General features: G+C 37.3%; 1 protein-coding gene across 6 annotated transcripts in view; it reads right to left on the reverse strand.

Moving 5' to 3' along the window:
* Positions 1 to 7,046: 7,046 nt before the first annotated feature.
* LOC134536770 (Ca(2+)/calmodulin-responsive adenylate cyclase) overlaps positions 7,047 to 22,391 on the reverse strand; it is a 183,069-nt gene continuing 167,724 nt past the window's right edge. For all 6 annotated transcript variants that reach the window (XM_063376685.1, XM_063376686.1, XM_063376687.1 and 3 more), the window contains 3 exons: positions 20,933 to 21,032; positions 15,731 to 15,923; positions 7,047 to 11,846 (listed from right to left, as the gene is read on the reverse strand). In XM_063376685.1, the coding sequence (XP_063232755.1) occupies positions 11,494 to 11,846; positions 15,731 to 15,923; positions 20,933 to 21,032 (646 nt within the window). In that variant the 3' untranslated portion in view covers positions 7,047 to 11,493. The remainder of the gene's footprint in view (positions 11,847 to 15,730; positions 15,924 to 20,932; positions 21,033 to 22,391) is intronic.

Here is a 22,391-nt window from a genome sequence, read left to right on the forward strand (position 1 = left end):
TCTCATGGGCGATCTTCCCGCTATGAGAGTGCAACAGGTTAAACCATTTGCCAAGGTAGGAGTTGACTATGCTGGTCCTTTTATGGTTCAACTTGGTCGGGTCCGTGGGGTAAAGGTTTTGAAGGCTTACCTTTGTATTTTCGTCTGCTGTGCGACAAGGGCCGTTCATGCAGAACTAGCTTCAGACCTGTCCACTGAGACCTTTTTTGGAGCCTACAAACGTTTTCTTGCCAGGCATGGGAGAACATCTGATATCTACAGTGATTGTGGGACCAACTTTGTCGGAACTCACAATCGTCTTAAGGAACTTCAGCAACTTCTGTCGTCGGCACCACACCAGCAGGCTGTCACTGATCCATTGTCCCAGCTCGGTGTCATGTGGCACTTCAACCCTCCTGCTGCTCCCCATTTTGGTGGTTTGTGGGAGGCCGGGGTAAAGTCTTTCAAGACTCACTTAAGTAAAGTTATTGGTGAACAAGTGCTCACATATGAAGAGCTTTACACCCTTCTAGTGCAAGTGGAAGCTACGTTAAACTCGAGACCCCAGTGCCCTTTGAGTTCTGATCCCAATGACATCAGTGCTCTAACCCCTGACCATTTCTTAACCCTGGAGCCACTGGTCACATTACCAGAGCCTAATTTGAGGGATGTACGGGTAAACCGCCTTCAATGTTGGCAACTTGTGGAACGCCTCCAACAGGACTTTTGGCATCGTTGGTACAGGGATTACCTACACACGCTCCAGCAGCGGCAGAAATGGCATGAGCAGGGAGTTAGTCCCACTCCCAACTAACTTGTGCTCCTGAAAGAAGACAGAATCCCACCTCTACAGTAGCACTTGGGGCGTATTGTGCAGCTCTATCCTGGGAAAGATGGTGTTGCCAGAGTGGCTACTATCCAGACTTCTAGTGAAACTTTGAAGCTTCCTGTGGTGAAGCTCTGCCCGCTACCGTACGATTGTTGAAATGAGACATTTAAAGTCGGGCGGTAATGTTTGGACTTGTAAATATTGTGTGTAATTTAGTGTATAGTGTTAGGAAACATTTGAATTTTGAACTTCCCGCACTGCTTGCTAGCAACGCCAAGTTTTTCAAGTTGCCTGCCAAGGTGGGTAGCCCTGCAGCTTCCGGCAACGAAGCAACAGTTGTTGTTGAACCATCATGGCGGTAAGTTGTGCTATCGTGCACGCTTGCTGCCAATCGAGTTGTTTGCAAGTGCATCATAATTAATTGTGTCGTTTTTATCTGGATTTTACAGTCTTGTACGTCTCTAGACAGAACAGTCATGATCAATGCTTCCTGCTCGTAACTATCGACGAAAATATTGGCCATGAAAGGAGAAAGTGAAGAACCCATTGCCATTCCATCCCTTTGCTTGTAGAATTTGTCTTTGAACTGAAAATATATTGTGGTAACACAGAAGTGATAAGTTACACGAATAATTGGATAAGTATTTCTGTTATTTCCTTCAGCATGTTGTCATTTTCCAATTTGGTTTTTATCACATTGGGTTTCTGGTACAGGTATGTTGGTGAAAAGGCTTTGAACATCAAAGCTCAAGTGTGTCAGTTGGTTATATTTCTAATGTTTTGGCTATGGAGTTGAAGTGACTAGAATCTTCGAAGAAAGTGGATGTCTTGGCCTGTGAGTGGTTCGCCAATTGTTAGCAGAAATGTGGGAAGTTCTTGGCATTGAGAATTACATGACCTGATGACAGGTTGTAAAAGCTGGTTTGTGGATTTTTCCAAGGCCATAAATGTGGGGTGGCTTGCTGCTATGTGGTGTTAGAGCACTCCTGGTTTTGTCTGGTATATGACACTGATGGTTTTAAAGGATCGGGAAAACTGTGCGCTCAATTCTGAAAGTAGGATCTTTGTTCAATGTAAGTATTTGCCAAAGGCAATGAGGTTGGTGATTTTATCGTCAGTCTGTTCAGTCTAATATGACAGTGGCACAGTCCTTGTCAGCTGGAAGGATGACAATGTCAGAATCGGCTTTCAATGTTTTGATGTCTTTGAGCTCATCAGAAGAGATGTTTGGTTTTGGGGACCAGGCTGATGTGATGACTGTCCGCATTCCACCGCAACTCCTCCCGTTCCGACTGCTCGCAGTTTAAATATTGCACTTCCTACATGAAAAATAATTGTAAATAGACAACCCTCACATCAAAACATAAACTATAACAAAATATCTTAGTTACGCGACCAATGAGTTAAGTGCTCGCCTGTCACTGGCCGTGCTAGGAGAGGTATCAAACACACACAAAAAAACTTTTTTTTACCATGTCTTCTATCAGTCTCTTTGTGCCTGATGACGGGAAGAGATGTCAGTTCCCAAAACGTCTTGACTGTTTGTTATAGGAAGCCTACTGTGATTGTATATGCCATCATCATATTGTCCAGATTATCGTTTTATGCCATTGATGGGTTCATGTTTGTCGCTGTTTTGTCCAAGGTGGTTGTATTCTCTGTTCTTGTTACAACTGTCTCGTTGTCAGCCCAATGTTTGTTTGTGCTGTGATATTATATCGACTAATACTTCCATGGAATAATCTGTGTGCTGCCTGGGTTTAACATTTGACATCAGTTGATTTTGTCTTGTTTTGTGCGAGTTTGTGTATTCACTTTTTTTTACTCATTCTTGTGGTTTCTATATGAAATACAGTTAAATCAACAACGGCATCAATCTCATCATTTCACAAATTATGTGTCCCTAACCACTTCAGTATAAATGAGGCATTAAGTCCAAACTCATTCGCTTGTGACTGTCGGCCAAGCATAAGGCAGCACAGATTACACACACATCACCCCCACTCATGCGGTCTTTCAGTCTGCACTACAACTAATGCACTCTCAAAGCTGTTCATATTGCACATTATTGCAGCTCCCTAATTTGCACATCCCACGGTAGAATGCAGGTGTACTAAATTACCTGCTCTGGTTTAAATCATACATACTATTTGGTGGTTAACTTTTTTTGTCACTCAGCATAGGTATGTCATCAACTGTGTTGAGCTCTCTTACCCTGTGACAGCACAAAATAAATCCACAATTTAAAACTGCATGATGGTTTGGTCTCTTGTAATGATGTGTCCGTTCTACTTTTTCCCTGTTACCGGTTCGTTTCGGATTCTTAAAAATTGGTTCTCTAGGGTAATCCACAACACAATATCCCGTCGAACCAAAGATGTAGTGTGTCCTGATAGATGGCGCAATAATTTGTTCAATATGAGTTCCAAATGCCCCACTTTACCATAATTCCACCACAATCAAGTCACCTAGCCCCTGGGCAGCAAAAGTGCTTTCTGTCTTACTAGGTGGCTTCAGTAGCTCAGACCCTACATCCTGTGTTGTTGAAAAATCTAGTAATACATATTAGGTTAAGTAATAAATGTTTTTCTGAGTCAATATTTAATTTATACACACAAAAAATTGCTTGAAAAATGTAAATATCTCTTCGCGAGAGATTAAATAAACTAGGTATATAAAAAAATAATAAAAACTATTATAACAGTAACAGCACATCAAAACAATTGCAAGTTATGTATTATAATGAGTAATGGATGTAACCCTCAAGTTAACAAAGAGGGTATACAGAGTTGAGTTAGAAGTGATGTACAGCTGCAGAAGTGGTAGCAAACACCTACAGTTCAGGAGTAGTAGACAACTGTAGTTTATTTTTAGTTTTAATATTTTAAAAAAAGTACATATATATAATGTGCCTGTGTTATCTTTCCAAAGGTCTATTGTTATTTAAAATGATGATCCCCCTCTCCAAGTGAAAAGAGGGACAAAAAATAGGCCGGGATCTTGGCACACACACTTTTGTTTACGGTGGACTGTATATCTCAAAATTGAACTGAAGTAAGAGAAGGGTAGGTAGGGTAGTTGTCGGGTCTTCGGCAAATTTTCAAGATTTTCTTTTTTTCACATGTATGCCACAAGGGGCTGAAATGGAAGTTACAAAACCATGTGGGGGTTGTGTGCTCGTGGTGTGTGTGTGTTTCTCGAAACATAACCTTGACATCGTCCAGGCCTGCGACCCCTTTTGAGTCCGATATACCACCGCCCAAACACCACCACCCTCCATTCAAACCTCACGCTAACAAGTGCGTGCGTGTGTGTGTGTGTTGGTCGCCCGGCAAGAGGGCGCTGTAGAGCCAGTGCGCCGCACCCCTAAATATAATTAAATGCATCGTTGTTAATTGTTTTTATTGTTTCCCCGAGTGTGATGTGACGGCAGATCGGCCAGGAGGGTTTTTATGTACTTTTATTTAGAGTTGTGTATTTAATTATAAGGATGTTTCCGGACATTCACGAAGCACACAGTAGGAAACCGAAGCTTGACACTGTTTAAATATATCCCTTAATAATTGTAATTTTTATTATCCCTTTTTAATATTCAGTAAATGTCACGTAATTTTTTAAGAATCGTTTTCATGTTACTTTAGTTCCCCGTGGCACGGAATCGCAAATACCATTAACGGCAATTGTTTTGGCAGGAGGACGCCATTGTGGATCTTTGTACCAGAGAGCTCGCCCCAGTCTTCCGCCATCACCGACCGAGAGTAGACTCTTCAGCACTCCGGGGACCTCACCGCTTGTTCATCTCTGCATAGTAATTCTGTTCGTCGTTAATTCTATTTAAATCTTTTTTCGTTTAGTCCTCGGAGCTTCTCTCGGTCGGGGGACTGCTTTAATAATTACATTGTGACCATTACTGGTCTTTTATCCTAATTATTCTAAGCAAGTCGATGTGTGACCACGTATTTGGTCACTTCACCTAAACCGAATCGTGCCGCAGGTGTTTTTAACAGTTTAAATTGTGTGAGTGTGTAATCGAAGTTGGCTAAATAAATAAGGGCGTGTAAATTTAAATCTATATTCAATTTTTAAACCTGTGTGACCATCTCGAGTGTGACACCTAAGAGCCCACGGCATAGGGAAATAGCATGTCCAACGCTGAGAGCAGGCAGAAATTAATACTAGGCTGTACACAAACGTGTACTTGAAGAAACTAATATTTTATTTTTAAATTACTCGTGAACGCTATCTCAGGAATTAACAATAGGGCGCCAGAGGTAATCAACAGGAACAACAAAATAACACTATCAATAATTATTTTTATTGCATTAACCATAGTATGAGAAACCTCGAGTCATGGAAGTAACAAACAAACAAATATTAAATACAGTCTATGGGATGTCATAGATAACCTGACTCTTGAATAAAACAAAATAAAATAAATTAAGTTCCTGAAATTGTTCACAAAGTAAAAAGTTTTGGGGTTTGCTCCAGCTTGCTCGAGCATGAATCTCCTAACTTCTGGACCTCTGAACTTGTGTGAGTAAATTCTGCAATTTTAAGTATTTTTGCCAATAATTGCCGAAAGTCAATATTCAATTAATATGATGATTATCCAAAGTTTATACTAATACAGTTCAAAGACGTTGACGGTAAAAATTACGTCAGCGTTCCAATATAACAATGATGCAGACCATACCTTAACTCTGGACGATTAACGTCATTCAGAAATTACGCCGTCAATCACGTAAACTGAAAGCAATTCTTCTGCATTCAATTACAGGGCGTCGCTTACTATTGCCCTGTATTTTGACGTATTTTTCACACCAATAACGCCGAAATTAGTCTCGCCACGTACAAATATTCCCCGAGGGAATACACTTCAACACGCACTAAATGGCGTCATTTTCCACTCTTTCTTTCTTCTCTCTTGCCGAAATTAAATTGTTACCTGAAAAGGGCCAATCACGGCCGCGACACGTTAGCGTCCTTTTTAATTAAGCCAATGAAATGTCATTATTACACAAGCATAGGCTCGTTGAAGCTGTTCCAAACGCCGCGCGATTATTTATATCAGCAGTTGTCATGACGACGCAGCACGAGCTGCGAGCGCCGCCATGCGAGAAACAAAACAAAACACTGCCGAAAGTCCGGGAAGCGGTATTAACCTCGAACGTAAAACAATAACAAACAGTTTCAGTTAGTCTGATAATACCGTAGTATTACAAGGCTGGCTTCAGGGAGAAGTTAAAATCATGTCTCACATGGGCGACGTCACGACCCTGGTGAAGAGTCTCTCATAGGTCCGTGCCCGTTGCATGGTGGCGCCCTTAAATTCCGAGCATTCAACGAAAACCCCCGCTTTATTAAAGATCAGAGGCCACGGCCCCGTATCAACCTTCAACAGCAGTTTACATAGGAAGTATAGTGTATTTTTACCAGTGAAAGGTTTGGCTATTAAGCTTTGTGTAACACTACAATACGGGATTATATTTACGGTTTTCGATGCTGGCTATTTTTCCGATAACCGGTGGAACCGAGTAGACACATCACTAGTCTCTTGTAAGTGTTAGGTTAAGAAAAACACATAGCAATAAAATTGTGTTTTGCATATATAAGATGTACCACATTAAGTTCCCACCTTAAAACAGCAAAAACACTTACCAACTAACTTTTCCTGCCTGAAGTAAGGTCAATATGGAAACAAAATGATACACAAAGTAGGGCAGGCTGCCTTACATTACAGACCCTTTGATATCCTGAAGAATCAGCTACATGTCTCAAAAATAAGAAACAAAATAACAACCACATAAAAAATAAAAAAAAATAAAAATTGTTACTGAAAATAATATAGCTTGTAAACCACAGTGAAAATTAGTTTTGTACGTTTCCCACCATTATGATGATTGTCTCAGAATTATTTTCTATAATTATCACATAACTTTATAAATTTCAAAGATCAGATCATAAATATTCATTGTCATGCCATGCATTACAGTGCACTTCTAACCTCTCGATACATTTGCAAGTGAATAAATTATCGGCTATTTCATTACATTCCCATGGTTTGTACATACATGAGAACACAAACATGTCATGGTTGGTTTTTAGAATAAACACCACAGCTCCTTAGTGTCGCTATGGCAACAAACAGCAATAGACTTCACCAGCACACACGGAACTAATCTATCGCCTGCTGGAGGTAAACAGGGGAAAAGGCCAAAAAATAAAATAACTTTAAACATTGATTAAAATGTGTATATTGCTTATTTTGAGTGAAAAGTTACTGCATTGTTCATGTTGAGGTAAATTGTAAATAAAACACAACAAATAGAATACACAAATGAATAAATAAATAAATAAATAACTCTTTACAGTCAAAATTTTACATCCAAATATTTTCTAATAGACTCTAATACAAATATATTAGTTCAACAGTACTAGATAAACAGCAACCGGCTTTTACGAAGCCACACAAAGTGTAATACAAGTAAAGAGGTCTCACCAGGACTTCGGCAAGCAGTCTTGTAGGGTTACGTTCTGGCAGATCGGGCGTTACGTCTTCGGTGCTGAAGACTCGCGTGATGTTCAACACTCGCAGTGGGCTCCACAACTACGACTGGCCAGCTGGCTGCAGCGGCAATGCTACTGGCAAGCTCCAGACACAACTACCGCTGGCAGTCCAACGAACACGCACACGACACCACTCGTGGTGCCGTGCACACATCAGGTCACCCAAAATGGAAATAATAATTTCCAATCAACAAACATTTTCTTTGTAAAGTAACTACACACATTAGGATAGTTGGTGCAACATAACTCCCAATAATTAAGGTTATTAACCGGTGGTGTTAACATATTACAAGAGTTGTAAGTACTACACACATTTCTAACAGTTCACAGTACTTCTCACTAACATATTTTACATACTTACTCAATGACTAAATTTGGAAATAGTACTTTCTCTTGTCTTGTAACTTTAAATAGTATGTACAGCAACATGCATTTATTAACTCGAATATGGATTAAAAAAGTGAGATAAACACACGAGGTTTGAATAAACTGTTAACTCTGTTTAAAACAAGGAAAGGCACATTTTATGCACTTTTTTTTCTTAGCGCTGAAACATATTTCATGTATCTGACTTCTTGCAATCACACATTTACAAGGATAAGTGATTTAAGTAAGATCAGCATAGCCGTACAAAATTCAACTGCAAAATTTCCGGATGCATGCCGCCGTCGTAGAACAATAAATATTATTGCAATGCTAACATGTGCTGTCCACTGCACGTACACATACAGATAAACTTCATATTAAAAATGATGAACGTGGTATAAAATCCCTTAAGTACTAAGACAAGAGTTACTCGGCTGCAAGATAAGCAGGCCCCCCCAAACCGCAGTGGCAAAGTGAGGACTAGAATACACAGCCACTGGCTTCTACTCACCGAGAGAGAGCTCGCCACGACACAGTTCTGTTTACAACAACCATCCTTCACAACAACCCGACGACATGTGTGTGCACGTGAACAAATTACATTACCGCTGTTGACATGCATTGTACACTCTCCGTTTCAAAGGACAACATACAGCGTTGAATACAAAAGAGTCATAACATGTAACCATACACTTGAGTAGAAAGGCAATTCCAACATATATTGAGGGGGAAAAAAAAAAACAAATGACACTTGAGGCAAACAAGTAACAAACATTTCAGAGAAAGACTTTGACGTAACAACATGACACAAAAACAGTAAAAAAACAACTAAGCATATAAGAAAAAAAACACCATTCCTTTTTGTTCCCTACTTGCATTTCCCTCCTGAAGATGTACAACTAATGGGCACCTCAACAGACATGGAAAAATGTTAATACTCAAAAGAGTAAATTTAATAAAACAATTCCATCTGGAAACATCAGAGAAGACTAGGGTGAGGCCAATCAAATCCTGAAATTCTCAAATACAATCAAATTTTTAGCGTTAAAAATGAAATTAAATATTCAAGAAAAGAGATTCAAAGAAAAATATTAAGAGAAAATAAAGAAAATACAAAAAATTCAACATTTAACAACCTCTGAAATTCCCCAAAATAGTGTACGTACTTTTAACACGTAATTATATAAATAAGATTAAAATATGCATTGATTCTGGAAACTCAGTTTGTGGAACAAACATTTAAAGGGTTTAATGTTTTTACACCACAGTTAATATTTTTAATTTCTTGTACATTATTTGATTTTTGACCTTTGAGACCTAGATTCATATTAAAGGGATATATTTGAGATACTCTTTGGGATTCAAATTAAAGATTTGGATTTGAAAATATCACTAGAAGACATTTAAAAAAATGCAAGTTCCTTACCTTAAGTCAGCAACACAATATGGAAATTGTAAAATCACATTGAAATGTACCCTAATGTACAACTTGCACACATTAAATATGGACACTAAATAAAAAACTCTTGTTAATCTCTTGCTCCAGGATCAACACATAAAAGACGCATTACAACTTTAGAGACTAAACATAGACTGCACCATGCATTAGCTTCCTAATGCTAATCTCATTCTATTGCCATGGCAATGCACGTCACTGCTGTGGGCAAGAAAACAGTTTTTCGATAGTTCCACGATAACGTTGCTTGGGTTTTCAAGGAGGAGAAAGGGGGGAGGGGAGGTAGGTTGCACAATAAAATTAAAATTTTTTTTTAGTTCTTTAACGTAAGTGAGTAATTTGAGGTTATCAAACTATATAACAGCTGTGAAAAGAGTAAAGCTCAAAACGAGTGAATGACACGCATCACACTTTACCTCCACAGGACTAGTCATACATCTTATTTTTTTCCTTTCTTTCTTATCTAACTTGATTATTTTTCAAAATTAATCATTACTATGGCAGTCAGCAATGGGAGATACTTGAATCATATCAACATCAAAGAGAGATAGAACGATGGAACTAAATTAATTTTGAACTTCAAGGAATAATGCAACACATTATATGGTCTGTTCAGAAAATTTTTTTTTTCAAGTTCGATGAAGAATGACTTAATTTGTGAAATGAGGGCATATGTTCTTAAATGTATACATATTTGTAATTGATATTCGTTAAACAAGCTGAGCTCAAGCACTGCATAAAAGATGACTAATGCAACATTCTGAGCTGATAACAATTAACTGTGACAGTAACCATTTGACCAGAGCCATCAAAACTGTACTAAATTGCTATGAAAAAAAAAAATGTTATGTTATGACCATTGATGAAAACTGTGACAAGCAAACCAAAACATGTTACAAAAAAGCCCCACATAAAAAAGAATTTGGCAATAAAAACACACACACAATATAAATTTTACATACACCCACCTCCCCCATGGCTCATATGGGAATAAAAAAATTACTGGTGTAAAAAAAAAGTCATGTGTTTGATGTAAGGTACTAGAGCGTAAATTATTTATGATATGATCCAGCATTATAATGCAAACCAGAAGATTAAGTACACTTCTGTTTAGTAGTGTAGATTCGTTTATAATTTCGTTATTGTCAGAATGAAACTGACATACATTGAACAATGATTTAAAATGCATCATTAAAATGATAAAGAGCCCTCACTACTTTCATTGAAGAAAATGCTCTTGTACTGTATTTCACCAAAAGTTTTTCATTGCATCGTGAGTTTTTTAATCACATTTCGAAACATTTACTTAAAGAACCAGTTAACTGTAGTTAAGTATTCTAAAACACAAATATCTGTTAAGATAATGTAACAACTGATGACATAAGAAAACATTCTACACAGCCATAAAATATTTGTGGGTTGGTAAATTAAAATTTTTCCACAACACTCTCGTATTCATGTCCTAAACTTCTAAGTCATGTTAACATACAAAAGATACAAGTGGTTCTAGCAATAGCTGCCCAATTTACAGTCAAACCATTCAGAGCTACATACTAGGTAATTATCTGCGACAATCAAATGTGTGACGTGTATGCATCTCACCATGCCGAAAAATTAATGTAAACAATTATAAATGGTTAATTCTATAGTTTATTCAGTTAATAAAATCCAATCTGCTGAAGTCCTTTACTGCAATGTTACATAACATTTCTCATGATTTAAACACTGAACCATTGATACTGCTGACAATAGTCACAAACGTACTAACAGAGCTGCTAACAAAAGCGGTGTGCAAACGTACCGAGTTCTACACTTCGCTTTAGTTCCTAGTCATTTATGATCATTCAGTAAGAACTGGAAGTGTGTTTATATTAACCGTTTCCGTGCCACAATCACGCAAACGTAAATAAAACTGCAGTTCATTAGGCTGTCTCATCGGAAGTAAGCATGTAAAGGTGAAGCAACGTGACCGTGTTGGTACTTAAGTTTCACCGCACGTTGCAGCTTCTTTCCTGCGGCACATCGGGAAATAAAAATAGTGTCAGCCTCACACACTCTACAAGGGCCTACCACCAAGGCCATCCGTATTACATTCTCGGCGAGGCCGAACCCCACAGTTTTTTCCATGAGCGGAGGAACACGATGGACGCTGCCTTGAACAGGTGGGTTTTCTGGAACGGATCATTTTGTCGACGATCCATCCGCGTCTCGTTAACACTCGCTGCCTGCAGTGACCCAGTTGTTGACGAGAGAGACTGGGCCTAGTTGAGTAATTCAGTTGCTTGTACACCCCGCTCTACATGTCGCTGTCGGGGTCCGTCTCGCTGCGCGGCTGCCCAAAGTTGCGGGTGATGCTCTCGGACATGGAGCGGATGTTGGCGAGGTTGGCATCCGTATCGGCAGCGATGGCGGCGAAGTAGTCGATGCGGTCGAGGCCCGGCACGGGGCCCTCCGGCAGGTTGAGGTCGTCGTCCGTGCGGCAGCAGTTGTCGTACTCGGAGTCGTACAGGGCGCTCAGCGAGTCCAGGCTCATCACGGCGTCGGAGTCGAAAATGCGGGAGGACGCCCGCGATGACACGCTCGTGTTGTCATCCATGTCCCCCTCATGGCCCGCGTCGTTGAACACAGAGTTGATGTCGCTCAGTGCCCCTGAAACCATAATCCATTGACGTACTGTAGCAATCTGAACATAAACATGCGTTTTAGCTCTCTCTCTCTCTCTCTCTATATATATATATATATATATATATATATATATATATATATATATATATATATATATATATATATATATATATATATATATATTAGTGATGGCCCGATATTCGATATCGGATATCAGAGATCGGTAATATCGGCACATTTTTCAATATCGGACATCGGTAAATACTTGCGATATTTTGATAACCGATGTTTGCTCTCGCCAATAATACTTCTCACATAACCTCAACTGTAATTCCTAGCTTATTTTCTGTGGGCGTAATTTATCTTTCTTCACGTCACCATATTACATAGTAATTCCAAGCTTATTTTCCACTGAAACAATTTCAAGCCTATTTCTTCTTTCTGATACTGCAATGCATCCCGACGGTACAATTCTTCCATGTGTACACAAATCCCAGTCATTAGTGCATATTTATACGTTTCAGATATTCGCAAAATGTTTTCGCTTGATGAATTTTCGAAGTTCACTAAGTGTACATAAATTGAAAACATAAACGAAAATATAATTACGATATTAAATTTAATAAGTGGTGTAGCCGCAAGTAAACATTGGGAAGAATAAAGTTGCTGCTTGATATGACCATAGAGTAGGATATAACAGGCATATTCTTTCCTTGTCGTTTCATGGTCGCCAACTGCTGTTCTATACAAAGACGTTACGTAAGTTTTACAAAAGCTAAAATATGAAACGTATTTAAGTAGGGCAAGTTGCAGCAAAGGTATTATGTTGGCTATATTGAGTGCATTGCCAATAACATAAATAAAGATGTGTGGTTTTATAAACACTGCAGTACGTTTCAAAGTTGTATTGAAATTACTTTTCACGTATTTTTAACGTGTTTTCGCACCAATAAATGGAGTGATACACTTGAACAATGGTCACAAAATTTGCTAATTGAAGACCTTCCTTTCTAGCGTGTCGTTTACCGTGATGAAATTTTACAATGGGTACAAAAGTTGGTAAAGTTTGATGTTTTTCAGACTGTATTTTTCGTAGATTACAGTTGAGACACTGGACTAAGTACATGCAGTGACTTGTGAATTTGAATTTAGAGAGCTTATTTGTAGGCCATTATGATAATTTCGTTATTAGCTTTCATTTAATGTGAATTTACCATATTTTACAATTAATAAAAATAATTTACATTCACATAAGTATATTTTATTAATATTTAACATTTTTCATTATTGTCTCTAACAATACTCCAGAACCACAATTTTATAGAATCAGTATTAGAAATGAGATAGGCCTATTATCGGAATATCGGGTATCGGGTATCGGATCGGTAAATTTGGAAATATCGGAATCGGTATCGGTATCGGGTTTTTGGATATCGGGCCATCACTAATATATATATATATATATATATATGTGTGTGTGTGTGTGTGTATGTGAGTGTGTGTGTGTGTAAACCCCCCCCCCCCCCCCCCCCACATGCACACAAACACGCACACACAACTAATTTGGAATTTTTAATTTTCTGGAGAAAAGTGGCTCACCATTAGAATTACCTAAGCAGTGCCCTCGAATAAACCTCGTTCCAAACTATTAAAAACAGACCTTAGAACCATATTCAACTTTTATTTAATTTTTTTATTACGGACTTGTATAATTATGCCAAATTATAAATTGTCTTAAAGGTATTCTGCAAAAATTATAACATTATCTGTACCTTTGTTAATGTCTTTGAATAATTTTTTTTTCAATACTGTATTGTTGCCACAAGAATAAATAAGTTTCGATACATCCACTAAAATTCTTAACGTAAATTGTAAATACACGTCCCTACAGATATTTATACTAATAATACAAAGCTGAAGAGATGTTTGTTTTTTTGTTTGTTTGTTTGAACGCGCTAATCTCAGGAACCACTGGTCCGATTTGAAAAATTCTTTCAGTGTTAGATAGTACATTTATCGAGGAAGGCTATAGGCTATATTATATTATCAATAACATTAGGGATCCTTACTAAAAGTCCAATTTATAATCAAATGCGTTGGAGGGGGTTAGATACACGTACGAAGTGTGTGTTCACAATGCCGCAGGTGCTAGAAGTTTATTTCCTATTGCCTATTAACATTGTTGCCACGCACTGGATGCCTTCTCATTCTTAATTTTCCCATACAAGTAAAAAACAGCCGTGTGATATTAACAACGAAGCAATCAGTACCCTCATAAGAGTTCAATTAGTATTTAAATACTTTTTATCACTTTAAATGGCAAACCTAAACTATTGTTTTTTTTCCTCTCTCTGTGTTTGATTTTTTTTATTGCCCTTTTTTTCAAGTATATATATTTTACAGACGTGAAACTTCACAGTAATGTTCCTTATGTTACGCAGGATGACATTTTCCGAAAATTAGATCCCATGGGTGGTTAAAACCAGGCAACAGTGGGTACTTTGCATGAGAACAGGATTTTGCATTGTTCATGCCTCTGCGTCTCCATGGCAATGGGCATCGCGCGGCAGTGGCGTACCCACAAGGAGGGGCATGTATAATGAGCGGCGCAAGAGTGATCTGCCTGTAGACTGCCATAGCGAAGTACGGGTACATCAGTTGTACATTGCGTGCACGGGTCGGGAAACCATCGGTGCTATTCATTTTCTCTCCGGTACATTATACAGCATTGTAATAAATTTTCACTGAATTTTTTTTAATTTACCATTACTTTAAATGGGAGATGTGGCTTAATTTTTTTCCATTAGTATAGCCGTGTGAAGCCGGGTCGGGCAGCAAGTCAGATCATAAATATTTAATTTATGATTAACTGAGAATGATATCAGGGTTACTGCGACATGAGGAAAAAATGGCCATGATAACCGACCACAGCTGTTTTTGTTTACTGCAGTGAAGCGCCATTAAGATTAACATTCAACCACAAATCACCAAAATTGATGCTACTTTATAAACAAAATAAATCTGAAACTGATAAAAAAACATGCAACAAATTATTTCCTTTAAATGCATTACAACCATCACTCAATATCAAATCTTATTTTTCCCTCCAGTCATGTATACGACTTTCTTCCAGTAGCATGATTCCCATTTCCTCATAAATTTGAATTATTTTACGGTTTTTCAGCCACAGTATATAATAGAAACTACAAACCTTCAGTAATCATTTCAATGTCTCTCTCACAAAAACACGCTTTTTCAAGCTACGAGCAATATGTCAGTCATGCATTATGTAACAGCAGGTTAACAAATATTGTGCTATATAGCACATCATGTTGCAGCATTGTCAAGTTTTGAATAAACTGTGCAACGTGCTTTTTCAATACGCACTTTACGAAAAATTATACGTGGATTATTTGGGTGAATAGGTGATGTACATACACAATTTTGAAAATGTTACAGCTAAACTCACTTTTTGTGTTTTAACGAATGGCAATTAAGAAACATCATGGTGCAGAAACAAGCTTATCTCAAAAATTTCCCAGACATATCAAAAAATTCCCTGACTTTTCCCAGGTTTTCCAGTGTGTGGCCATTTTGCTGTAAGATAAAACTGAGTGAAGAAAAGGTGAATTACCACATCAGGAACATACGTGTTTTATTTTGTAACAATCCACTTGATCTGAAAAATAATAATTGTATGAACTACATTTAAAACAGTAACATTCCTTAAAATAATAATTAGTTTTATTAAATGAATTGCCCAGCATTTAGTGTTAAATGGTGTATCAAAACTATTTTTGCGTTATTTCAGAATTATCATTATTTACTATAAAATATTGTCTTCGATTGTGACTCATTACATGGTGGATGGTGGTGAGCATGGCAATGCCCACTGACATCATCCTCACCTTCTGCGTCGGTGAGGCCCGTCTCATTGATCATGGATATATTCTCGAGCGCCGGGTCGTCTGTGGTGTAGCCAGTGGACTCTCGGTCGGCCAGAAGTGGCTCAGAGGCCGCTCCTTCATCGTCCTCCTCGCTCCACTCTGACTGGCTCGTTTCCCCGCATGTGTTCTGGGGGCCTGCCTTCGCTACCGGCTCCTGTGCACATCCACACGACAGAACATCAATATTCAGCATTAGAACAAATAAATTTTATCCTGCAACATTTCAAATACATAAAAAAAGTACAGTAAAGGTTCTTTCATCCAGTCCGTTCAAGACCCCCAACCAGGAGATAATCAAACGTAGCATACTTTTGGGAGGGGAGGAGGGGGGGGGGGGGAACCAAAGAAAAATGTAGCACAATGATATCTAAAACAAGCTGTAATATGCTATAAGCTGCTTTATAACAAGAAGAAAGTACACATAAACACTGAGGGAAATAACGTGGGCAACGCAGTAGTGTAACCTGGTGGTCAAGGTTCAACCAGTGCTGTCAACTTCCAGGCACACCCATCTGTAATAGCAGTAGCAGTAGCAGTAGTAGCAGTAGTAGTAGTAGTAGCAGTAGTGACTGCTTCCAACCTGTGGCCAGGTTAGCAAAGTAATCACACTTGTAATAATTTAACACACAGCAATGAGATAATCCATTCATAAAGAACTTTAAAAATCCACAGGTTTCCAAAAAAACTTAATAATTAAAAAAGTTAAAATAAGTTTCAGAGTTCATATTCCTGTTCAGTACTTTACATAAGTTTAACCTTTTTATTACAAGAGGAACAGTACAAAATGATGATTTTGAGATGTCCATTAAGTTTCTCTGGTTTCTTAATAAATAGATAACACTATGTACATAGTTCCATAACTGGGAGTTAAGGAGTAACGAAAATCCATAATACTTGGCAGTACCGAGGTCAACAAACGCCCCAATCTACTAGAACTGTACAGATTCACAAAATTTTACAGATATACCAATGTAACTGTTTCCGATTCACTGATTCCGAACCGATACAGGAAAAAACACATTTTTTTACAGTACCAAATATTTATATGGAAATGCATTTCTTGTGGTTGCTTTGCATGGGAAACAGTAAAAGTATTTTACGTTATTAAAATAAAAACATAGAATGTTTAAGTTTGATACGTACGACTGGCACATGTAGATAAGAATTTATATTTAAAGTACGTAGTAGTACAAAAAGTGAAAAGGGTTACTAGTGGATTTTTAGGTAAAGACATGCAATTTAATTTTTCAATAATATTGGCCGAAAATTAACAAGCATATCATGATTCGGCACAAACACCGATTCAACTAAACATCTTCAAAATCGGCTTCTGCCGATTCGTATCGCCAGAGCTCTACAATCAAATGTGAACGCAAGCACCTAGAACGGTGCTGGATTAAAGAATGTGGAAAGAGCACCCACTGTATCTGAAAAGAAGAAAGAACTAAAATGATAGTGTTATATTTAGCACAGTTAAGTTTACGGCATAAGACCTTCAGGATTCTGGTAGGCTCAGCATTACTTGTTGGTGCTTGCTAATAAAGTACCCGTACTACAAGACATGACGGGGGATAGAGAAAAACCACAGAAAACTAAAATATTCTTAAGAAATGCCTAGAAGGTAGGTAACCCTTTGTTCTCAGACTTCACCCCAGTTCACCTTTTAAGGCTCGGCCTCTCCTGGCTAATTCTTGATTTTTATTTAGGAAATAAATACTTTGAAAATATAAATGTGGAATTTAAGGGCTCTGCCTCCCTGAGAACACCTACAGTGTGCAGAGCTTTGGAAAATACCATGCAATTTGGAATATGCTCAAGATGTCAATGGTGTGTTTACCAGCAGTACTAAAAAAAATATGCTGACAGTGGATGCATAGTTCAGTTTCCAGATTTAATTTTTAAACTGTACTACTTTTATTAGAGTGGAAATGGTCCTAAAACGGGCACTTTGATTACACCTCTATCCTCATTTCCGCCAGTTCAGAGCCTCGCGCTTAAAGGAGATACCACGCTGGAAGCACCAGCGAGCGTCGTTCTTATCGTTCCGCCTCACCAACACAAACACAACCCTGACTAGGGGGCCCCTCATGTAGTATGTATTACTCAGCTGTGGTAATACAAAAATTGTAATTCTTAAGTGTAATCATTGCATAGTTGCTAAAAGAAAATCTTTTAATTATGACATGATAACATTTTCAACAAAACATTAATGTGTAGAGATGTATGAATATTTGGTAAAAGGGATAGAAAATATGAAGAAATTAAGAATTTAATCTTCAGTTTCAATAAGAAACTCTCATTATGAAAGCAATGAAAATAAATAATTTTTTTTTTTATAAATTCAATATTTGAGTGCCTACCAAAATGCTAATTTAGTTTCTATGAATTTATTGTAATGTAAAACCTCATGTTATTTTTAACTATATTCTCCACTTCGAAGGCATTCTTACTTTTAAGTATATGTTTTCAGTAGGGATGTGCGAAAGTGACTTTATCCACACGAAATGAAAGTGAAAGAAAATTTATCAAGTTTCGCGAAAGTGAAACGAAAATGAATTTTTCTATGAGATGAATATATTCTTAATGAAAGTTAAGCGAAATTTTTTAATTAACAAAGAAAAAAAGTGCCCCAAAATTTGCTCTTCAGTAATAAATTCTATTACATTAATCATTTTGGTACCTTTTGATGTATATATAAATATTACTATTTAATAAAATCAACATCCGCCCTAGACCACACAACACAGCCCCATGTCACTCGTAAATTTCAAGAATCAATCCAGATCTTTCAGCGCACAGACTATTTCCTTTACAGTCGTAATGTCGCAGTCTATGATAATATATTTATCACGTGCATGGTACTGATGAAAAAATACGTGAATACTGCGGAACGGCCGCCATCTTGCACCACTGTCACACATGGCTAGCTCAGGAAGCTGTAAACTAGGCAATGGACATGGTCAAAACAAAACATAACAAATGGTTGCTGCCAAGTGGTCATTACATGCAGTGACTTGTTGACCTTTTTGTCTAATTGGCTGTATATTATGAGGATTTTATATGCCAGTCAGAGTATGTAAAATTTAAATAAAGCAGACGACAATGTTTTTGTTTGGCTGTGCGCGAATAAAAGTAGGTACGTTCTTTGTTTATGTGTATACGGTAAATACTAAATAGTGTACTAACAGTTCTGGAATGTATGTTTTACGAATATAGTACCTACACTACTGTTTGAAAGCAAATGAATCAGGTAATTTTTCAAATATTGCATGATTTTGTTTTGATACCTAGGCCTACTGTAATCACGGTTGAATTTTGTTTACTTTATCTGCCATGTTTGTTCAAATTATGATTTTACCGTATTTTCATTAACGTGAGTTTTTTTCATCACCACGTAAATTAATCTTAATGGAAATCTTTTTTCTAATTAATGTCTTTATATGATTTGCATATGTTATTACATTATTAGTCATAACAAGCAAATAATATAAGGACATTACAGTAGAATCTCAGTGCTAAGTACTTACAGGTACCTCAAGTTTTTGTACTTAGCACTGAAACATGCATACATATCTTTACAAAGAGAAAAAAATATATAAAAAAAATAGCTACAGGAGAGCCGCAATGCCATATGTATTCGCAACTGCGACTTGCTTTTTTCCCCGTGTCTAGTTCTCTGAGTATATCCACTTTTTCCTTAAGCGTGAATTGCTTTCGTTTCTTTTTATCTCCAGGATCATTCATATTGTAGCACAAATACAATGCGGTGTTTAAATAACGTAACCTGAAAATAAACTCAACAATAACAATAAACAATCCCGGCACAGACATCAAACAGTATTTTTAGCGTAGCGTAACACTTTTGTCTAAATAATTAATACTTCTCTCAAACCTCCATCTTTCGATGTATCGAATGGTGTTGTGTTGCTCACGTCGCATACTATGTACCGTATAATCTATGGTTGTGCGCGCAACTGTTTGTTAACTTTGTTTTGAGAATTTAGAGGTTAGAAAATACGTTGCGTTGGTATTTGTGTATCTTTGTTCTACTACATTAATCATTTAGCTGGAAATTTATTTTCCAGTTTAAGTAAATTTTGGTGTAGTAATGCCACGCTACTAGTAGAATTTATACGTTATAGTGAAAATGATACTTTAAACTGAAACCGTTTTGCATGGCGAAGATACGATTTTTGGCGGGGACTTAAAAAAAATTCGTTAAGTGAAATATACTTCATAATAAGGAACGTTATTGTACCGGTATTATACTGTACATTTTTATTAAATTACGATTTCTTTTTCAACTAGAACAAACGAACTTCGGTAAGCTATTGAACTTTCGTTTGGCTCGAAATATTTCGCTAAAAACGAACTTCGACAGATGAAATTCTTACCGAAATCGAAAATGAAAGTAGCATAATTTCGATTTCGGTATCGGTATACCGAACATTCGCACAACCCTAGTTTTCAGATCCCTAAAATATATTTTATATTTAGTACAAGTTCAGTATAAAGTATTTTATTATTTAATAGATACATCACCAAATTTTTTGCCAGGTACCTTGTAATTAATTTTTATTGCACTATTTATATTCTTCATTAGAAAAATCTAAAATTTTTACAATTATATTCATAATATCCATGCAAGCCGCAATCATGTATTAGATCTTGACTTTACAACTGATCCACATTAAAGACACAAACAGTAGCAGTCACTTATGGTACCAGGCAGACTGTGCCATTCTCGTCACAGTGCGTACGTATGCGTGAGAAGTGGGCGTGTGGTGTTTTTTGTGACATGGTACTTTTCACTAGGGTTTCAAACAAATAGCGAATTTTTCGTGGTAGTGTGCCTCTCCTGACTATGAGCAGTGCTATTCTGCTGGTGACTAAGAATTAAACATACTTTCCAGGTATGAAATATTATTTCGGTTTTAGGCATTCAAAAAAATATATATATATATATTTATACACTCATTTTACAATCCACTTACTGCCCCCCAATTAACCCACCAAAGGTCTAACAAGTTTTGTTAAAGCTTGTTTCAGACTACAAAACAGCAAGAAGTGAATAATTCTGCCACACTGATGTTTAAAACTCAGAGACTGTTTGGAGATGAATCGTACACTGAACCCCACAACAGATGCCAGCACGATCCTCACCTTCCTGTCCAGCTGAGGTAGCGCCCTCGTCTCCGGCTCGCTCAGATTCACTGACTTGCAGGTCTCCACCACACGCAGCGAGCTCTCCTCCGGCAGGCTTCTGCTCACATACCCACACACACACACATGCATAGTATCTAGGCACGTGTGAATATTCAAAATTTCAGACATCAATATGATTTCAAATACCTACAATTCAAAATAATAAATCTTAAATTGTAGTCAAAGTGTAGTGAAACTGTTGAAAATGTGGTCACACAGTTTATTTTTTTAAAGAATTCAAAAAGGAAGTGCAGTTTCAAAGACTGTTAATATAGATGGAAAATGAAATGTTATAAGTTTTTCAAATAAATGTTTACATTAATTAAGTTTATTTTAGTTGCTTAAAAATGTTAAGCGGCAATCCTGGAAACTATAGAATGTTTGTTGTATAGTTGGTATTAATTGGCATTTAATAATATATTTAATACCTTATTTCATTAAGTTATTTTGTTTTAGATAAATTAATATGGTCTCTTTATAATTTACTGTGATACGTAAATTCATAATAGTAGGAAACTATTGAGTGTTTGAAGCTGTTACTGAAGATGCTGGGGCTTGCAGCCACTTGAGTTGCTGCTGTGAGGGATTGACAGCAGAGTGGCTGGGAGGACGCCCGCCACTGGCATGGATTGACACGTTGCTTCGACCTATCAGCTGTGTTTTTACCGTCACTACTATGAATTTGGGCAAGTTCTTGTGTGCGACATATAGAAAGAACTGTAGTTCCAATAGACTGGATTGTGGTCAGAGCAAGATCACCCAAACGCCCATTGGAAAAGTGTTTCCATACTCATTCTTGGCATGGTGTATTGGTCATTACACGCATGTTGGCAAGTCTACATACCAACTTTCGGCAAGTGGGCTGGTTTTTTTTTTTTGCCTTTTTGAATCCAAGCCCCACAACATTACAAGTTAAGTGAAAGTGACATCCATGACATTTGTACTATCATCAAAAGCTAGATTCCCACTGCGAAGTGAGCAGAGGAGCATTTGACCGCAAATGGATTAACCGTTTTGTGTGAAGAACGTAATTTTTATGGACATGTGTCAAGCAGAATTATTTCGATACTTAATGACAAATATTGAACCTGGTTAATTAAATCCCTCCCGTCTCACGTCACAAATACATTAATGAAATGAAAAATGCTGGTATTAATATATAGGTAGTTAATTGAGAGTTAATTGTGAGCTTTTTGTAAGAAACTTGTAAATATAGGTAGAATACTCACGTATTATAATCTATATATTAGTGGTGCACCGATATGACTTTACCGATTACCGATTCGATTACCGATTATGAGAGCAATAATCGGCAGATACCGATTCAGTTACCGATTATAATGAACAAATTTTTTTAAGTGTAATAATGCACACCAAATTTTTTATTCACATGTGAATTTAATAACAAGATTGGGTA

The sequence above is a fragment of the Bacillus rossius genome, chromosome 11 (genome assembly GCF_032445375.1).
Source record: "Bacillus rossius redtenbacheri isolate Brsri chromosome 11, Brsri_v3, whole genome shotgun sequence".
NCBI lineage: Eukaryota > Metazoa > Arthropoda > Insecta > Phasmatodea > Bacillidae > Bacillus > Bacillus rossius.